The sequence below is a fragment of the Salmo salar genome, chromosome 05 (genome assembly GCF_965601325.2).
Source record: "Salmo salar chromosome 05, fSalSal1, whole genome shotgun sequence".
NCBI lineage: Eukaryota > Metazoa > Chordata > Actinopteri > Salmoniformes > Salmonidae > Salmo > Salmo salar.
In genome coordinates this window covers 43954829-43969341 of record NC_138295.1, presented here as the reverse complement: position 1 = coordinate 43969341, position 14513 = coordinate 43954829, and the positions used below count along the sequence as shown (strand labels likewise).

Genomic DNA, 14513 nt, shown 5'->3' with positions numbered 1-14513 from the left:
AGAAAGGATTTAGTATTCTAGGTTGCATTAGTATTTTTGTACAAGCAAGCAGTAAATGAACTAGAAACAGATATTTGGCGCCATGTATATCTTGATGTCTGTTGCGTGAGAGCAAAATGTGCCTTTGAATAAATTCTCTCATCTGTGATTTATCATGAACATCCAGGAGGATGGACTTTGCTATTAAATGCCTTGGCTTAGTCCTGCTGGTTGGGCTCTCAACGAATCACCTACGGGGGGCTCGTTGACAAGCTCCATTACTGCAGTAATTAAAAAATAAGGTTTACTTGTTTTGAAGAAATATAAAAGTCTCTCCTTTTGATTACAATAATTCCACGACATCACCCATGACTGCATGACCACACATGTCTCCAACTCAATCATCAAGTTTGCAGACGACAAAAAAGTGGTAGGCCTGATTACCAAAGACGACGAGATAGCCTACAGCAGGGGTTGGCAACCTTTTTGTGTGGAGTGCCAATTAAGAATTTATCCAACCACTTTATTTTAAGAATGTGAAATGTCAGAATAATAGTAGAGAGAATGATTTATTTCAGATTTTATTTCTTTCATCACATTCTCAGTGGGTCAGAAGTTTACATACACTCAATTAGTATTTGGTAGCATTGCCTTTAAATGGTTTAACTTGGGTCAAACGTTTCAAGTAGCCTTCCACAAGCTTCCCACAACAAGTTGGGTGAATTTTGGCCCATTTCCTCTGACAGAGCTGGTGTAACTGAGTCAGGTTTGCAGGTCTCCTTGCTCACACGCACTTTTTCAGTTCTGCCCACAAATTTTCTATAGGATTGAGTTGTCCTTAAGCCATTTTGCCATGACTTTGGAAGTATGCTTGGGGTCAATGTCCATTTGGAAGACCCATTTGCGACTAAGCTTTAACTTCCTGACTGATGTCTTGAGATGTTGCTTCAAAATATCCACATAATTTTCCTCCCTCATGATGCCATCTATTTTGTGAAGTGCACCAGTCCCTCCTGCATCAAAGCACCCGCACAACATGATGCTGCCACCCCCTGTGCTTCACGGTTGGGATGGTGTTCTTCGACTTGCAAACATCCCCCTTTTTCCTCCAAACATAATGATGGTGATTATAGCCAAACAGTTCTATTTTTGTTTCATCAGACCAGAGGACATTTCTCCAAAAAGTACGATCTTTGTCCCCATGTACAGTTGCAAACCGTAGTCTGACATTTTTATGGCGGTTTTGGAGCAGTGGCTTCTTCCTTGCTGAGTGGCCTTTCAGGTTATGTCGATATAGGACTTGTTTTACAGTGGATATAGATACTTTTGTACCTGTTTCCTCCAGCATCTTCACAAGGTCCTTTGCTGTTGTTCTGGGATTGATTTGCACTTTTCGCACCAAAGTACATTCATCTCTAGGAGACAGAACGCGTCTCCTTCCTGAGCGGTATGACGGCTGCGAGGTCCCATAGTGTTTATACTTGCGTACTATTGTTTATACAGATGAACGTGCACCTTCAGGCGTTTGAAATTGCTCCCAAGGATGAACCAGACTTGTAGAGGTCTACACATTTTTTCTGTGGTCTTGGCTGATTTCTTTTGATTTTCCCATGATGTCAAGCAAAAAAGGCACTGAGTTTGAAGGCTTGTTATGGCAAGCCTAAATAAGTTCAGGAGTAAAGATTTGCTTAACAAGTCATATAATAAGTTGCATAGGCTGACTCTGTGTGCAATAACAACATGATTTTTGAATTACTACCTCATCTCTGTACCCCACATATACAATTATCTGTTAGGATCCTCAGTCAAGTAGTGAATTTCAAACACAGATTCAACCACAAAGGCAAGGGAGGTTTTCCAATGTCTGGCAAAGAAGGGCACCTATTGGTAGATGGGTAAAAAAACATTTTTAAAGCAGGCATTGAATATCTCTTTGAGCATGGTGAAGTTATTAATTACACTTTATATGGTGTATCAATAAATCCAGTCACTACAAAGATACAGGCGTCCTTCCTTACTCAGTTACCGGAGAGGAAGGAAACCGCTCAGGGATTTTACCATGAGGACAATGGTGACTTTAAAACAGTTTGAGTTTAATGGCTTTGATGGGAGAAAGCTGAGGATTCTCTTAAATGATGTTGGATGCGGCTTATGGTAGAGAAATTAACATTTAATTATCTGGCCACAGCTCTGGTGGACATTCCTGCAGTCAGCATGCCAATTGCACGTTCCCTCAACTTGAGACATCTGTGGCATTGGGTTGTGTGACAAAACTGAACATTTTACATTGGCCTTTTATTTCCCCCCAGCACAAGGTGCACCTGTGTACTGATCATGCTGTTTATTCAGCTTCTTGATATGCCACACCTGCCAGGTGGATGGATTATTTTGGCAAAGGAGATACGTTCACTAACAGGGATGTAATACAATTTGTGCACAACATTTTAGAGAAATAAGCTGTTTGTGCATATGGAACATTCCTGGGATCTTTTATTTCAGCTCATGAAACATTGGACCAACACTTTACATGTTGCATTTATATTTTTATTCAGTGTAAATTAAGAGATGTACCATGGGCCTACATACTGAATTGTGTGTTATTTCCAAGGTTTTCAAACATTTCAAAGGAGGAAAATCTATCCTGACTGATATTATGACAAATTAAGGCTAGGCAAGGTACATACCAAGTTTCTGGTTTCTACAGCGCACCTATAGGCCAATCGGTGCCGTTTTTTGGGGGCCAAGTCTAGTTTGTGCCGAATTATTAAAAAGATGCCAAACAATGCTTGAGTTATTTGAACATGTCAAGGGGGGAAATAATTCACAGAATAAGAATAGGTTTCACAGCTTCACAATAGATGTCATATATATATATTTTTACTATGATGATTATTACATCCATTGCACAGTGATCGCTGAACCACTCATTCCTGAATAGAAACCGATGATATGAAACTGAGCGAACATGGTAGAGTTGACCCTTGTCACGTGACGATGGGAAGGGAGGCTCATGTTTACACATCAATGCGTGCAAGAGCAGTTGCGAACTGTATGATCTAGCATCATTTAAATGTTTCGCTTTCATTTCTTTATAAATCTAAAATTGCAACTTTGCAAATCTAAAAATTAAAGCGTGCAAAAGGGTAACGACGTTACCGAGAGATTCAAGACCGGAGTTTTGCACTCATAGTGTTGTAGCTAACGTTACCCAGCTAGCATTACATTAGCTTCGGTGTCATGGACGAGCTAGCGGTTGAAGTCAGGGGGACGAGTGGGGCTTTTTACAAGGTGGGTTGGTAACGTTAGGTAGCTAGCAAACTAGCTGCTAGTTCTAGTATTTGAATGCGTTTCTGTTGTACAGCGGTGTCCAGTAAATATGTTGAGTCAGTCAGTGAGCTATCTTGCTACAGCTGGCTAGCTAGCTAGGGGGTAACGCGTCAGGCCCAGACAAGACAGCACAGCCTTATTCTACCAGACGTGCAGCCAATGCTAGCTAACAACACATCTGAAGTTGTTTCAATAAGGCCATAAATAATTTGAGTTTTGTGTCGTTGGTGGCATATGTTATTTCGTCGAGTAACGTTAGTTTCAGGTGTTGCCTAGTTAATATTGTAACGTTAATAAGACTTGCTATCTAGCAGCAGTCAATGAGATTAAAATGTATTTGGCTTTGACCTCTTGTTGGCTCAATGACTGTCTGCTTCATGTCTTGTTTTTTCTCAACCCTTTTCTCATTTTAGGGATATTTGAAGGATGTTCATGAAAGTGCTGTCACCGTGTCCTTTGAAAACAAGTGAGTGTTTGGTTTCCGGCAACATAAACCAATTAACTAACGTTAGCTAGCTGGCGATCAAATCTAATGTGGACTATCCAGCTAGCCAACTAGGTAGCTACTGTAACTAGCTTGTAGTTACAGTAGTTCGATAAATAGCAACGCAGTATGCTACTTTGAATCAGACCCAGGCATTGAGTAATAGTTAACCACCATGGACTACATGTCTACTATAATTAGTTGTACTTGCAAATAACAATTGGTATCTCTTTTAATTGAACTACAGTGTATGTGCACCGCACACTTGTTCAGTTGTTGATTAATTTCCCCTTGTGAAGTGCCCAGGTTTCATTTGTTTATTTCTATTCTTTCAGTTGGCAGCCAGAACGTCAAATTCCCTTCCATGATGTTCGATTTCCTCCACCCACAGGTTTTCAGAAAGAGATAAACGAGAGTGATGAAGTTGAGGTATGTGCTGTAAGTAATGGATAAGGACTTCCCTCCCACTGGTCAATGTCAATTAAACCTAATACTTTGCTGATTGCTAGTAGGCTAGGTTATACAATGATAGTTATGTGTTTCTTGAAAGCAGAAGGGAGCTGCTTTTTTGTGTTCTTTCTGTTTGGTTATTCACAGGGTTTTGGTGAATGTGTATCGCAAACAATTGAAATGGATATCAGTGAGAATAACTCAACAAGATGTACTTAATCAAATATTATCCACTGTTCTATCCACAGGTTTATTCTAGGGCTAATGATAAAGAACCATGTGGGTGGTGGCTGGCGAAGGTCCGGATGGTGAAGGGAGAGGTAAGTCCAATGCAGCAGTTCAAGTGAGAGTTTGCATTCATTTATTATTATTATGTAGCTATTGTAATCTTATCATGATGATCCCCATGTAAGTCTCTTCTTCTCAGTTTTATGTCATAGAGTATGCAGCTTGTGATGCCACGCTCAATGAAATAGTCACATTAGAGAGGTTACGGCCTGTCAACCCAAACAAGACAGCTACAAAAAACTCCTTCCTGAAAATTCACCTAGACGTCCCAGAGGACTTGCTGCAAATGTAAGTAGGCCTATTCTTCAAGGCTTTTTCAAGTAAAGTACTAGAGTTTTGTTGTCATTGCTGCCGTATGTGTGACTATTGGTTTTGAGGCTAATGTGTGACTTGCTATTGGGGCAAAACTGTTTTCTGTTCTTAGGTGTTCGAAAGACTCTCATAAAGATTTTAAGAAGGCAGTGGGAGCATTCAATGTCACTTATGACTCAGACAAAAGACAGCTTGTTATTCTGGTATGTTCGATTCTTTTTCTGGCTTCTCAAAGTTTCACACCTCGGTCCCTGTTAGGTATTGTTTCATACAGTTCCCGCATAATTTCTCTGATTTTAGTCTGTGAATGAGATTACAACCAAAAGGGCGCAGATGCTGAGCGACATGCATTTCCGGAGCCTGCGCACCAAGTTGTCCCTAATGCAGAGGAACGAGGAGGCTAGCCGCCAACTGGAGGTACTTAAAGTTTAAGCACACTCGCAAGTCAAACACATTAGCTAGGTTTCCATCCAATTGGTGATAGATTTTCATGCAAATATTCTAAAATCTGCATAACATTATGCAAACAATATTTCATAGCATTTTCAACTCTACTGATGGCTTTCTCACACAAATGTTGCGTTATATAGGAAGTGTGCCCACTTAGGTATAGGCACGTATAGCCTACATGAGATTATTATTATTATTATGGAGAAATATTATTTGTATTTGTCAAACAGCAGCCAATAAGACGCTCAATATTTATTGGAAAGGAGTTTGAAGCTCATCACCTTGTACTTTCACCACCCTCTGAAGTTCGTCGTCATTGATTTAATCTGTAGCCTAATAAACTGCATGCTTTCCCGACTGGTCATTGTGGGAGGACCACACAAGTCCCCAAGTTTGCTTCGATATGATGGTTATTATATAAATATTTACGCATAAAAGCATTTCCACCGACATTTCTCACGTAATTCATTTTACTGACACAAAGATCCTACCTTGTCTAGCGTGTTTTGTTGACATTTGAAAAGTCTACCGAAACATTTTCTGTTTCCATCAGGCCTGTCATGACTTTTTTTTTTATCCGACATGTACTTTACTCGCATAAAAACATTGAATGGAAACCTGCTTATTGTCTCATATTAAGACAAAGCCATGTTAGCGTTGTTAACCTCAATAGGCTGTCTCTGCATGAGGTGAACTATGGTTAAACTATGCGTGGGGTTATGGTTTGTGTGCAGAGCTCTCGGCAGCTGGCATCTAGGTTCCATGAGCAGTTTGTGGTACGAGATGACCTGATGGGGCTGGCCATCGGGACCCATGGTGCCAATATCCAGCAGGCCAGGAAAGTACCTGGGGTCACCACCATAGACCTGGACGAAGAGACCTGCACCTTCCACATCTATGGCGAGGTAGGGAGCTCACCACACAACTAGCACAAATATGGAAGCTCACAAACGTCTTCTCACAAGCTATATTTACTTGGTCATACTAGTGATAGACATGAATGTATTTTATTTCTGCTGGGTATGATTCAATTGCAGGATCAAGAGGCAGTCCGCAAGGCTAGGAGCTTCTTGGAATTTTCTGAAGATGTCATCAAAGTACCAAGGAATTTAGTGGGTAAAGAAGAAGATGATAAAATTGTGTTCTGTTTGAAAAGTAATCAAAACTCAGTCTCCATTTTATCATCATTCATAATCTAATACCACATCTCCTTTGCCAGGGAAAGTCATTGGGAAAAATGGGAAGTTGATCCAGGAAGTAGTGGATAAATCTGGTGTTGTTCGAGTTCGGATCGAGGCTGAGAACGACAAAAAGCCACCTCCAGTGGATGAGGTAAGTGGCTAGAATCAAATGAACTCTGTATTCACTTTAATTGGTTTCTACTGATGACTTTGGAGCCACTCTGTCCTCATTAGATCCTGTCTGTTTGTTTCTCTTACAGGGCATGGTGCCGTTTGTCTTTGTGGGTACAAAGGAAAGCATTTCCAATGCTAAAGTACTGTTAGACTATCATCTCAACTATCTGAAGGTTAGAAGCTTTCACCTATTGCTTTGCTAAAATTTGCAATATGATTATGTTCCTTTTATGGATGTTAAGATAAATGCCACTTAGCAGAAGCTTTCATCCAAAGACTGAAATCAGGAGTTTGTTTACTGTTCTATTGACTGTTGACTTCATCAGAATGATAGGTTCTGCCTAACATTCACTATTAGATATATAGGTTACTTTTAAATAAGTAAGTTGTTATTGAATACAGTCATGATACAGACGCACTGTCTCCCTGTAGGAAGTGGACCAGCTGCGCATGGAGCGGCTGCAGATAGATGAGCAGCTGAGGCAGATTGGGGGAGGAGGCCCCAGGGCCCCGGGGACTGGACGGCCTGACAACAAGATCTTCATTGTAGACAACGGTGGCCTGGGCATGATGGGCATGGGCTCCCAGAGAGGAGGGAAGCCGTTCAGCAGGGGAGGAGGAGGCCGTGGCCGACGCGGTGGCCCCTCTTTTACCTCCGGTATGTAACTGGAAAGAGTGGAGTTGTATCTGCAGGTCCATATGGAACAGTAGGCTATGTCCAGAAGGCACTGATTGTCTTCTATGTGTTACTGTATGTTCATATGCAACAAGTTCAGCCTATATGGAACCTTATTTCCTTATTTTTTTTCACAATACTATGGCTGTATGGGATTGAGTGGAACTTGGTAAATTGGTGATTATTTACAGGATAACTGATTATCACTCTCACCAGGCACCAACTCTGAGGCTTCCAATGCGTCTGAGACAGAGTCGGACCACAAGGACGAGCTGAGCGACTGGTCTCTGGCCCCCACTGACGAGCTGACAGGGGGCTTCCCCAAACGACCCGATACACGCAAGAGAGGGGGAGGAGGGCCTCGTGGACGGGGAGGGAGAGGAAGAGGAGGGGGAGGCTTCAAAGGTCTACTATCCATATTCGAACTAGCCTATCTATTCTTACTATAATACCCCTACTGTGCAAGGGCCCCGTTTCACTGTCTGTATATAAATGCATTCGTTGCCTTAGGGTTTTATGTACTGCTGTATGAGTCAGAATAATGATACAATCATTCTGCCGTAATAACATTTTGAGGTCCTGTATATTACCTTGTCTGTCTCTGTAGCTGAAGACATCCAGTGGACTGAGTCACGTTCACGGAATACCAGAGACCCTAAGCTAAGGCCTCAGGAAGATTCTTTGCAGGTGAGGAATTCCAGAAGCAACAGCTGTTCTTTGTTCCTGGCAGCAGCCTCAGTTGCTGTGTCATAACACTACCAGTAGATGTCACCATGTACCATTTCAAGACCTCTGGGAAATGTAGAAAATAATACAATTTGCGCTTTGTAGGAACTTCATTTTGTCATTTGGTCATAAAATGAGCCATTTTGGTCACACGACAGGAGCCGTTTGGCAACTTAGTCAATGACCTCTGACAGAGACTTAACAGGTAGCAGATAATGGACCCTATCAGATATTTATGTAGTTAGCGCTGTATAATAACTATTGTACAATTTATGCTCCCCGCATATACAAACCACGACGACTGCCCGAACGCAAGATAGTCATTTTGATGACTCGCACGGTGAGTCTACTGTAGCCTACTGTACATGGTAAGCTGGTACACAGCTGAGGATTTTTCGACAATATTCATAACATTTTGACACAATTACAATCTTTATAGAAAAAAAAATCGAATTACATACATTTATTTGAGGGAACAGTATCAAGCCAGCAGCAGAGGAAACAAAGTTAAAACTGGGGAGAGTTAGAGAGAATTATCTTTCGGCTCTAGCTGGCTAGATTTAGGATATTTACTAGCCCATACCAGCGAAAAACTTTGCTATGTTAGTGACATTATTGACATATGGCAGTACACAAACAAAATTTAGCTCACTTATTTTGCCAGTTTAGAAAGAAACGGCCACAAATTCTTTCAGAAATGGAGGAGGAGAATAGCTGGCATTAGCAAGCTAATGTTAGCTGATGACTCTTGAACAAGAAGCCGCTGTGACAACATTTATCCTACGATCAAAAAATAAACTTTCCCATTGAACAAAATCCACAATTCACAGCTCCAAAGAAAGCCTGTCTCTGGGACTTCACCAAAATGACCCCAGATCTGCGATCAGATCTGCGATCAGACCAAAGCGTCGCATTTCAATTTATCCCGCAGGCAGGCTCTATAGAAAACTCCCCAGGCGCCACAGACACTTTCCAATGAGCCATCCACACACACACACACACACACACACACACACACACACAGAGCCCAAATGCAGACAGCCAGCAGCTCCCAAAACACAATTCATGCGGCAAGCTCCAGAAATAGACAAAACTTTCCCATTGAGCAAAATCCACAATCCACCCCTCTAAAGAAACATGCCTCCTTTCTCCAAAATTTCACCAGATCCACGATCAAATACTTGGCCGACGCGTCTCATTTCAGTTTAGCCCGCCATCTACCCACAGACCCCACATCAGTCCCAGCCTCTGCTCTATACAGAAACATTGACTTCCATCGTGACTCTTTTCCCATAGGCTTGTACTTTCTATGACATCACCAGCAGTTAGCTTTCCACAGCTGGTAGACATTTGGTTACTTTGGCATTAATCAGTGTTATTTAGGTGGAAGACATGAGCTTAATGCGGTAGCTCTTTCACTTAAACTGTGAAGCCCTGATAATGCTCTGTCTCTGCTGGTGCTGCTGGCTGTTCGGGATATTTTATAAGCCACGTTGTTGGTAGGGACAGTATCCACTTTGGAAAAGCAACGTTTTGCTGAACCCTCCTTCCATTGTTGATGGCCATGGAAGTTCTCAAGTCCTGAAATGTGCCCTGCAAATTGACGAGGAGATGCCCAATTCAACCCCGTCATTCTCACAAATGTTTCTCACTTTTTACGAATTGTTTCATTTGCCGTGGCCATGGAGGCATAGCAAGTGTGTCCACGCCCTACTACCACACAAAGCTTGGCCATCTTGATGAATAAAAATGCAATTGTTAGCTAGCTCCATACTACTAACCCACAAGTTTATTTTTATTTTTTACCCACGAGTAGATGAAGGGTGAGCATGGATTTTTATTTCCTCACTGTGGAGCTGATGTTGTGTGATTGTTTCCAAAGTTAGTTCTGATTTGGAGAACCTCAAACCCAACTTTTAGGTCAATATTACAGTATTATACAAATGTGTTTGTAATTTGTGAATGTTTTCTTGGGGTGCTCTAAGTTAGTAATATTTGCATTTCTGGCGTTGAGAAATAGTTGCTTTATGCCCTTTTTAATTTAAATTGGGGAGACATGGGAACAACAGTTCGAGCTCGGACCATTGAGTTTTTCACCACACGACTGACACGCAATTTATAGAAGTGCCGATTTAATGGTCATCTGTGGCGTGTGCAAACGTAAAGTGATAGCACATTAGCCGACTCTATTCTCCAGGAGAATCGAATATAAATGCATCTGGCGGGCGGACAGACTGCTCCAAACTCTAATTCACCTGTAAGTGACGCTACTCCGTTGTCCTGCATCTCCCCAATCTACCATCTCATACAGTATCCTCTGGTCCCACAGATCCGAGTGGACAGTAACAATGAGAGGAGTGTGCATGCTGCAGCCAGAGGTCCCCCTGGCCCCGCAGGCGACGGAACTGTCCCCGGAGCAAACCGACAGAGACCCATCAAAGAGCGACCTATCAAGAAGGAGAAGCAGGAGGGCCCTAGTGGTGAATCCACCGCTGTGCCCCCGGTGGTGGTGAACGGGGTGTCGTAGATGGGGCCAACGGAAGGCACCATCGTCTTTCACACACACACACACACGTCTCTTTCACACACACCACGCCATCAATCCAGAAGCTTCTTCATTAGAGACACGTTAGGCCAAAGAGGACAGGTCAGGGCTGAAATTAAGCACACTTTGGACAAAGCAACTCCGACAGCAGCATCAGCGGCAGGTGGGTGGGTTACTGTGTACAGGGAAGGAGCCATCTACGCTTTTAGGTGTTAACGGGAGAAGGAAAACTGAGACTGCACTCTTTTTCTAATTGACATTGTTGACAACTACCTATCAGATGATTAAAATCTGTGGGGAGAAAATGTGTAAAACAAAAAGAGGGGCCACCTTGATGAATCTGTATTTCTAAAAGGATATGGTTTTCTATCACTTGTTCGTGTACAGTACTAGCCTTTTCTCCGGATAGAGGGTTGGATTGTTTGGTCCTTCCTGCCTTCTCTTTCCATCATGATGTGTTTATGGAGCCGTGTGTCACAGTGGAATATAGAACTCATTACCATGTGAGGTCACGGCTGCATCATTAGCAAAAAAAAAAAGAATAACCCTCCTCTCTGATCTGTGCCTTTATCTCGTGTGGATAGTATCACAAATAGAAGTCAATCAGGGAAGAAGACGACATTGGAAAACAGTAATGGATTTTACTCATGTAGTGAACACACAGCTCACCTTCCAAAAAAAAATGAAAAGTTTGTATTTTTAACCTTACGATGCATGTAGGCTACATCTTTATCATTGGTTTTGACATTGGCGAAAGTCAGCAATCTTGAGTTTCCCAAAGCGTTGCTTGGTTTCTGTTTCCTAGTGCTGAATATTGCTTGAATAGGGATGATGATTTTTCTAGCCAATGATAAAGCATTTCTCTTTTTTTAAATGGTGGAATGACCATGAATTCAATATCTATCTTACCATAGGATCACAGTGGAGAAAGATGCTGTGAGTTTATTTGTGTGAATTTTTATTCAAGTCTCAACAGATTCATGTCATTTCACACTGGCTACATTTAATGGAGACTATTAGATTCAGATAGGATTCCATATTGTCAACACTGTACAGTACCTTATGACAGAAGCACTTATATATGGACCTTTTAACATGAACTATGTCGAACTGGGGAGCGATATTGAGCACATGGTCCTTTTGCCATACATTGACCAACAATCACTTTCCTGTTGGTTTTTCATTTAAAAGTGTCAATGGGAAGACTGGCACACACACATCTCTCTCCAACCCTAATATATTGTTCATAAGATATTGCGGTCATTAGATTGTAAATTATATAAGGGGGGTGCATACTGTATATTATCTAATTTGTTTAAAATATGTTTTTGCTATTGTTTTGGATTGAACTTCAAATGTGCACTTATCATTCTTTTTGGTTTATTTGCAACTACTAAATAATATGAACCATAATAAACAATGATGTGATAAGATTTCTTCAGCAGGTGAATCACATGAATGCTGTCAACAATATTACCAAGTTTAGATAACCCTATAGCTAACTCTGAGTCTAATGTACCTTTGCCGTATGGAGGATGAAGTTTAGTCCCATGTTATAACCATATGTCTTATATCGGATCAGTGCTTGTGCATTAAAACTTTAGTTTACAGTTGAAGAAAAAAAAAATACTGTGAGGGTATTCCTAGTGTCTTTTTTAATAATTGTTGTTTTCTTGTTTACACTCTAAATTGCAACATTGGATGATGTACAGCCAATGGGCATCAGTGAACAGCTGTCTGAGCATCTCTTGTGTTGCAGTTTTTTGCCAATGTCCAATTAGCAAAATTGTCTTTCAGCAGGCTAACAGCCACTGCTCTCCCCAGTGTTAACAGTCAACAATTGAACTGGCCCCAGTCTGACTCAGTCTTTGGGATTTTATATAAATTAGATAAGTATGATGATGAAATTACATAGACATTAATTGAATATTTTGTATTAATAGCAGAGGGGTGGGATAAGCAAAAAAGCTTTTTAAAACAGAAAATGATGGCAGGTTTAGCCCAGTTTAATGGTGCAGACTTGGAAGAGATGTTTGATCAGATCATTATGAATTGCCTGAGCAATGTGGGCCATGGTCTCTTCAGAATGGCACCATCCATCTGGGACGTTATCTAACCCTGCCTGGGGCATAAATGGTTTACTCAGTATTTGAATGACATTTCTCTATCTGACACAGACAGTAAACTGACAAGATGTTGCAGATCAGCTCACAGTCTACTCTGTTGTCAAGGTCAAGTCACAGTGTTGCCAAACAGACTGTTTTCTAGTTATTTATTTTGGGAACGTATACGATTAAAGAAAAATACAATTGTAAAACATTTCTTCTTGCACACATTGTAGGGTGTTGTGTTTTGAAAGCAGAACTGAAAGCAGAAATACTGTAGATAGTGAACCAACTGGGTAGACTGACCTTGTATGTTACACCACTTTGGGCAATATTTTCTTTGTACATATTAGCGGAACAGATTGGGCTTTATGTTGACATTGTCTGGTTATAGTGCAATATATTTTGTATGCAAGCAGTTTCAATAAATAAAGGTTGATCTTCCTCTGCTACTTTAGAGTATTTTATTTATTTTGAGCTCTACATATAAAACGTTGGTGGCTATGGATTGGGCAAGAATTATCATGAAAGTTAAATATTTGTAGCCATATTTCATCCAAGAACAGTAGCTGCAAATATGTAATGATACTTTGAAACGTTGATTCCCTGACTATGAAAAGCTGTCTAATTTTAGAATATTAAAGTGTTGCACCCTCTGTAGCCATCAATTATTATCTGACGCTGCTGGTTGTCTATGAACGTTTGAACGTATTGTAAAACAATCTGGCCTTAATGGTCACGTACTCTTAAATTTCTATCTGGTATAGCCAGAAGAGGACTGGTCACCCCTCGAAGCCTGGTTGCTCTCTAGATTTCTTCCTGGTTTCCTGCCTTCTCGGGAGTTTTTCCTAGCAACTCTGATTCTGCCTCTGCATTGCTTGCTCGTTGGGTTTTTAGGCTAGGTATCTGTAAAAAACCTTGTGACAACTGCTGATGTAAAAAGGGCTCTATAAAATACTTTTGATTGATTGATTGATTGTTTCTTGCCCAAAGGAAACCTGACAAAAAACTATGGAGAAGGAGATGAAGGACTGTGGCCTGTTATGGAAAACCCTCCCCAAAAAGGCAAAAAAGTAGTAGTGGTGCTTTCTCCTGGAAGGCTTATGTTCCACATAGGAATGAAGAGGATTAAGTATGTAATTAAGGATTTTGTACGATACAGTACACCTAAATATAGGGACTTGTGCAGGACACATTTCAGTACCACTGGTACGTATAGTAGGTAGGTAATTTATTTGAAGAGCGCCGATGGAAGTCTCTTTTTTGACCACGTGGTGGAGCCCTGGCACAGACTTAGTCCAATCCAATTAGCCTTGTGCCAAAAATTGGTTGTTGCACATTGAGCAGTCATTACATGAACTCAAGAATCGCAACTTCTGCAAAAGATATATGCCGATTATACTGAGCACAAAACAAAGAGGGCCCACACTCTTTCTCTCTTTCTCTCTCATATATATATATCCCTCTCTTTCTCTCTCAGCTTTGGCAAAGCAATTTAGCCTGTCATTTCTGTATCCCAGAGACTGACCTAGTTTTTGCCAGCCTAATAACAGCCGCCATGGAGAGCGAGAGAGACCTGAAGGCCTCTTCTTTCACCCACTGCTCTCTCTACCTCACCCTGCTCTTTTTCCTGTTGTCACTGAGGGCCTTGTCAATTGAACCCAGCACTCCAGAGCCCCTCATCCCTTGCCAGTCCCCTCCCTCCATCTCTTCCCTTCCCCTGGCCAACACTGCCTGTATTCTCATTAATACATGCATGGAAAATCAATGGCAACACTTAAAAATGGGCCTGGAGAAGTATTTCATTAGCATATAA

The 14513-nt window shown here is 41.3% G+C and overlaps 1 protein-coding gene across 2 annotated transcripts; it reads left to right on the top strand.

The window, feature by feature from the left end:
- Positions 1–2959: 2959 nt before the first annotated feature.
- LOC106604959 (fragile X messenger ribonucleoprotein 1) lies at positions 2960–13149 on the top strand. 2 transcript variants are annotated; one of them, XM_014200137.3, is made up of 15 exons: positions 2960–3267; positions 3720–3772; positions 4126–4219; positions 4489–4560; positions 4668–4816; positions 4953–5043; positions 5141–5257; positions 6025–6195; positions 6328–6406; positions 6510–6622; positions 6732–6818; positions 7078–7303; positions 7538–7726; positions 7929–8008; positions 10377–13149. In XM_014200137.3, exons 1-15 carry the CDS (start codon positions 3217–3219, stop codon positions 10572–10574), a joined length of 1770 nt encoding a protein of 589 aa, XP_014055612.1. In that variant the 5' UTR covers positions 2960–3216; the 3' UTR covers positions 10575–13149. The 2 variants fall into 2 exon arrangements, with proteins under 2 accessions (XP_014055612.1, XP_014055611.1); XM_014200136.3 differs by having other exon boundaries at positions 4126–4228.
- The last annotated feature ends 1364 nt before the right edge of the window (positions 13150–14513 follow it).

Coding starts and splice junctions, on each gene's coding strand:
- LOC106604959 (XM_014200136.3), top strand. CDS start 3,217: ATGGACGAGCTAGCGGTTGAAGTCAGGGGGACGAGTGGGGCTTTTTAC. Junction 4,229..4,488: donor ATGAAGTTGAGGTATGTGCT/GTAAGTAATGGA, acceptor TTCTATCCACAG/GTTTATTCTAGGGCTAATGA. Junction 6,196..6,327: donor CCTTCCACATCTATGGCGAG/GTAGGGAGCTCA, acceptor ATTCAATTGCAG/GATCAAGAGGCAGTCCGCAA.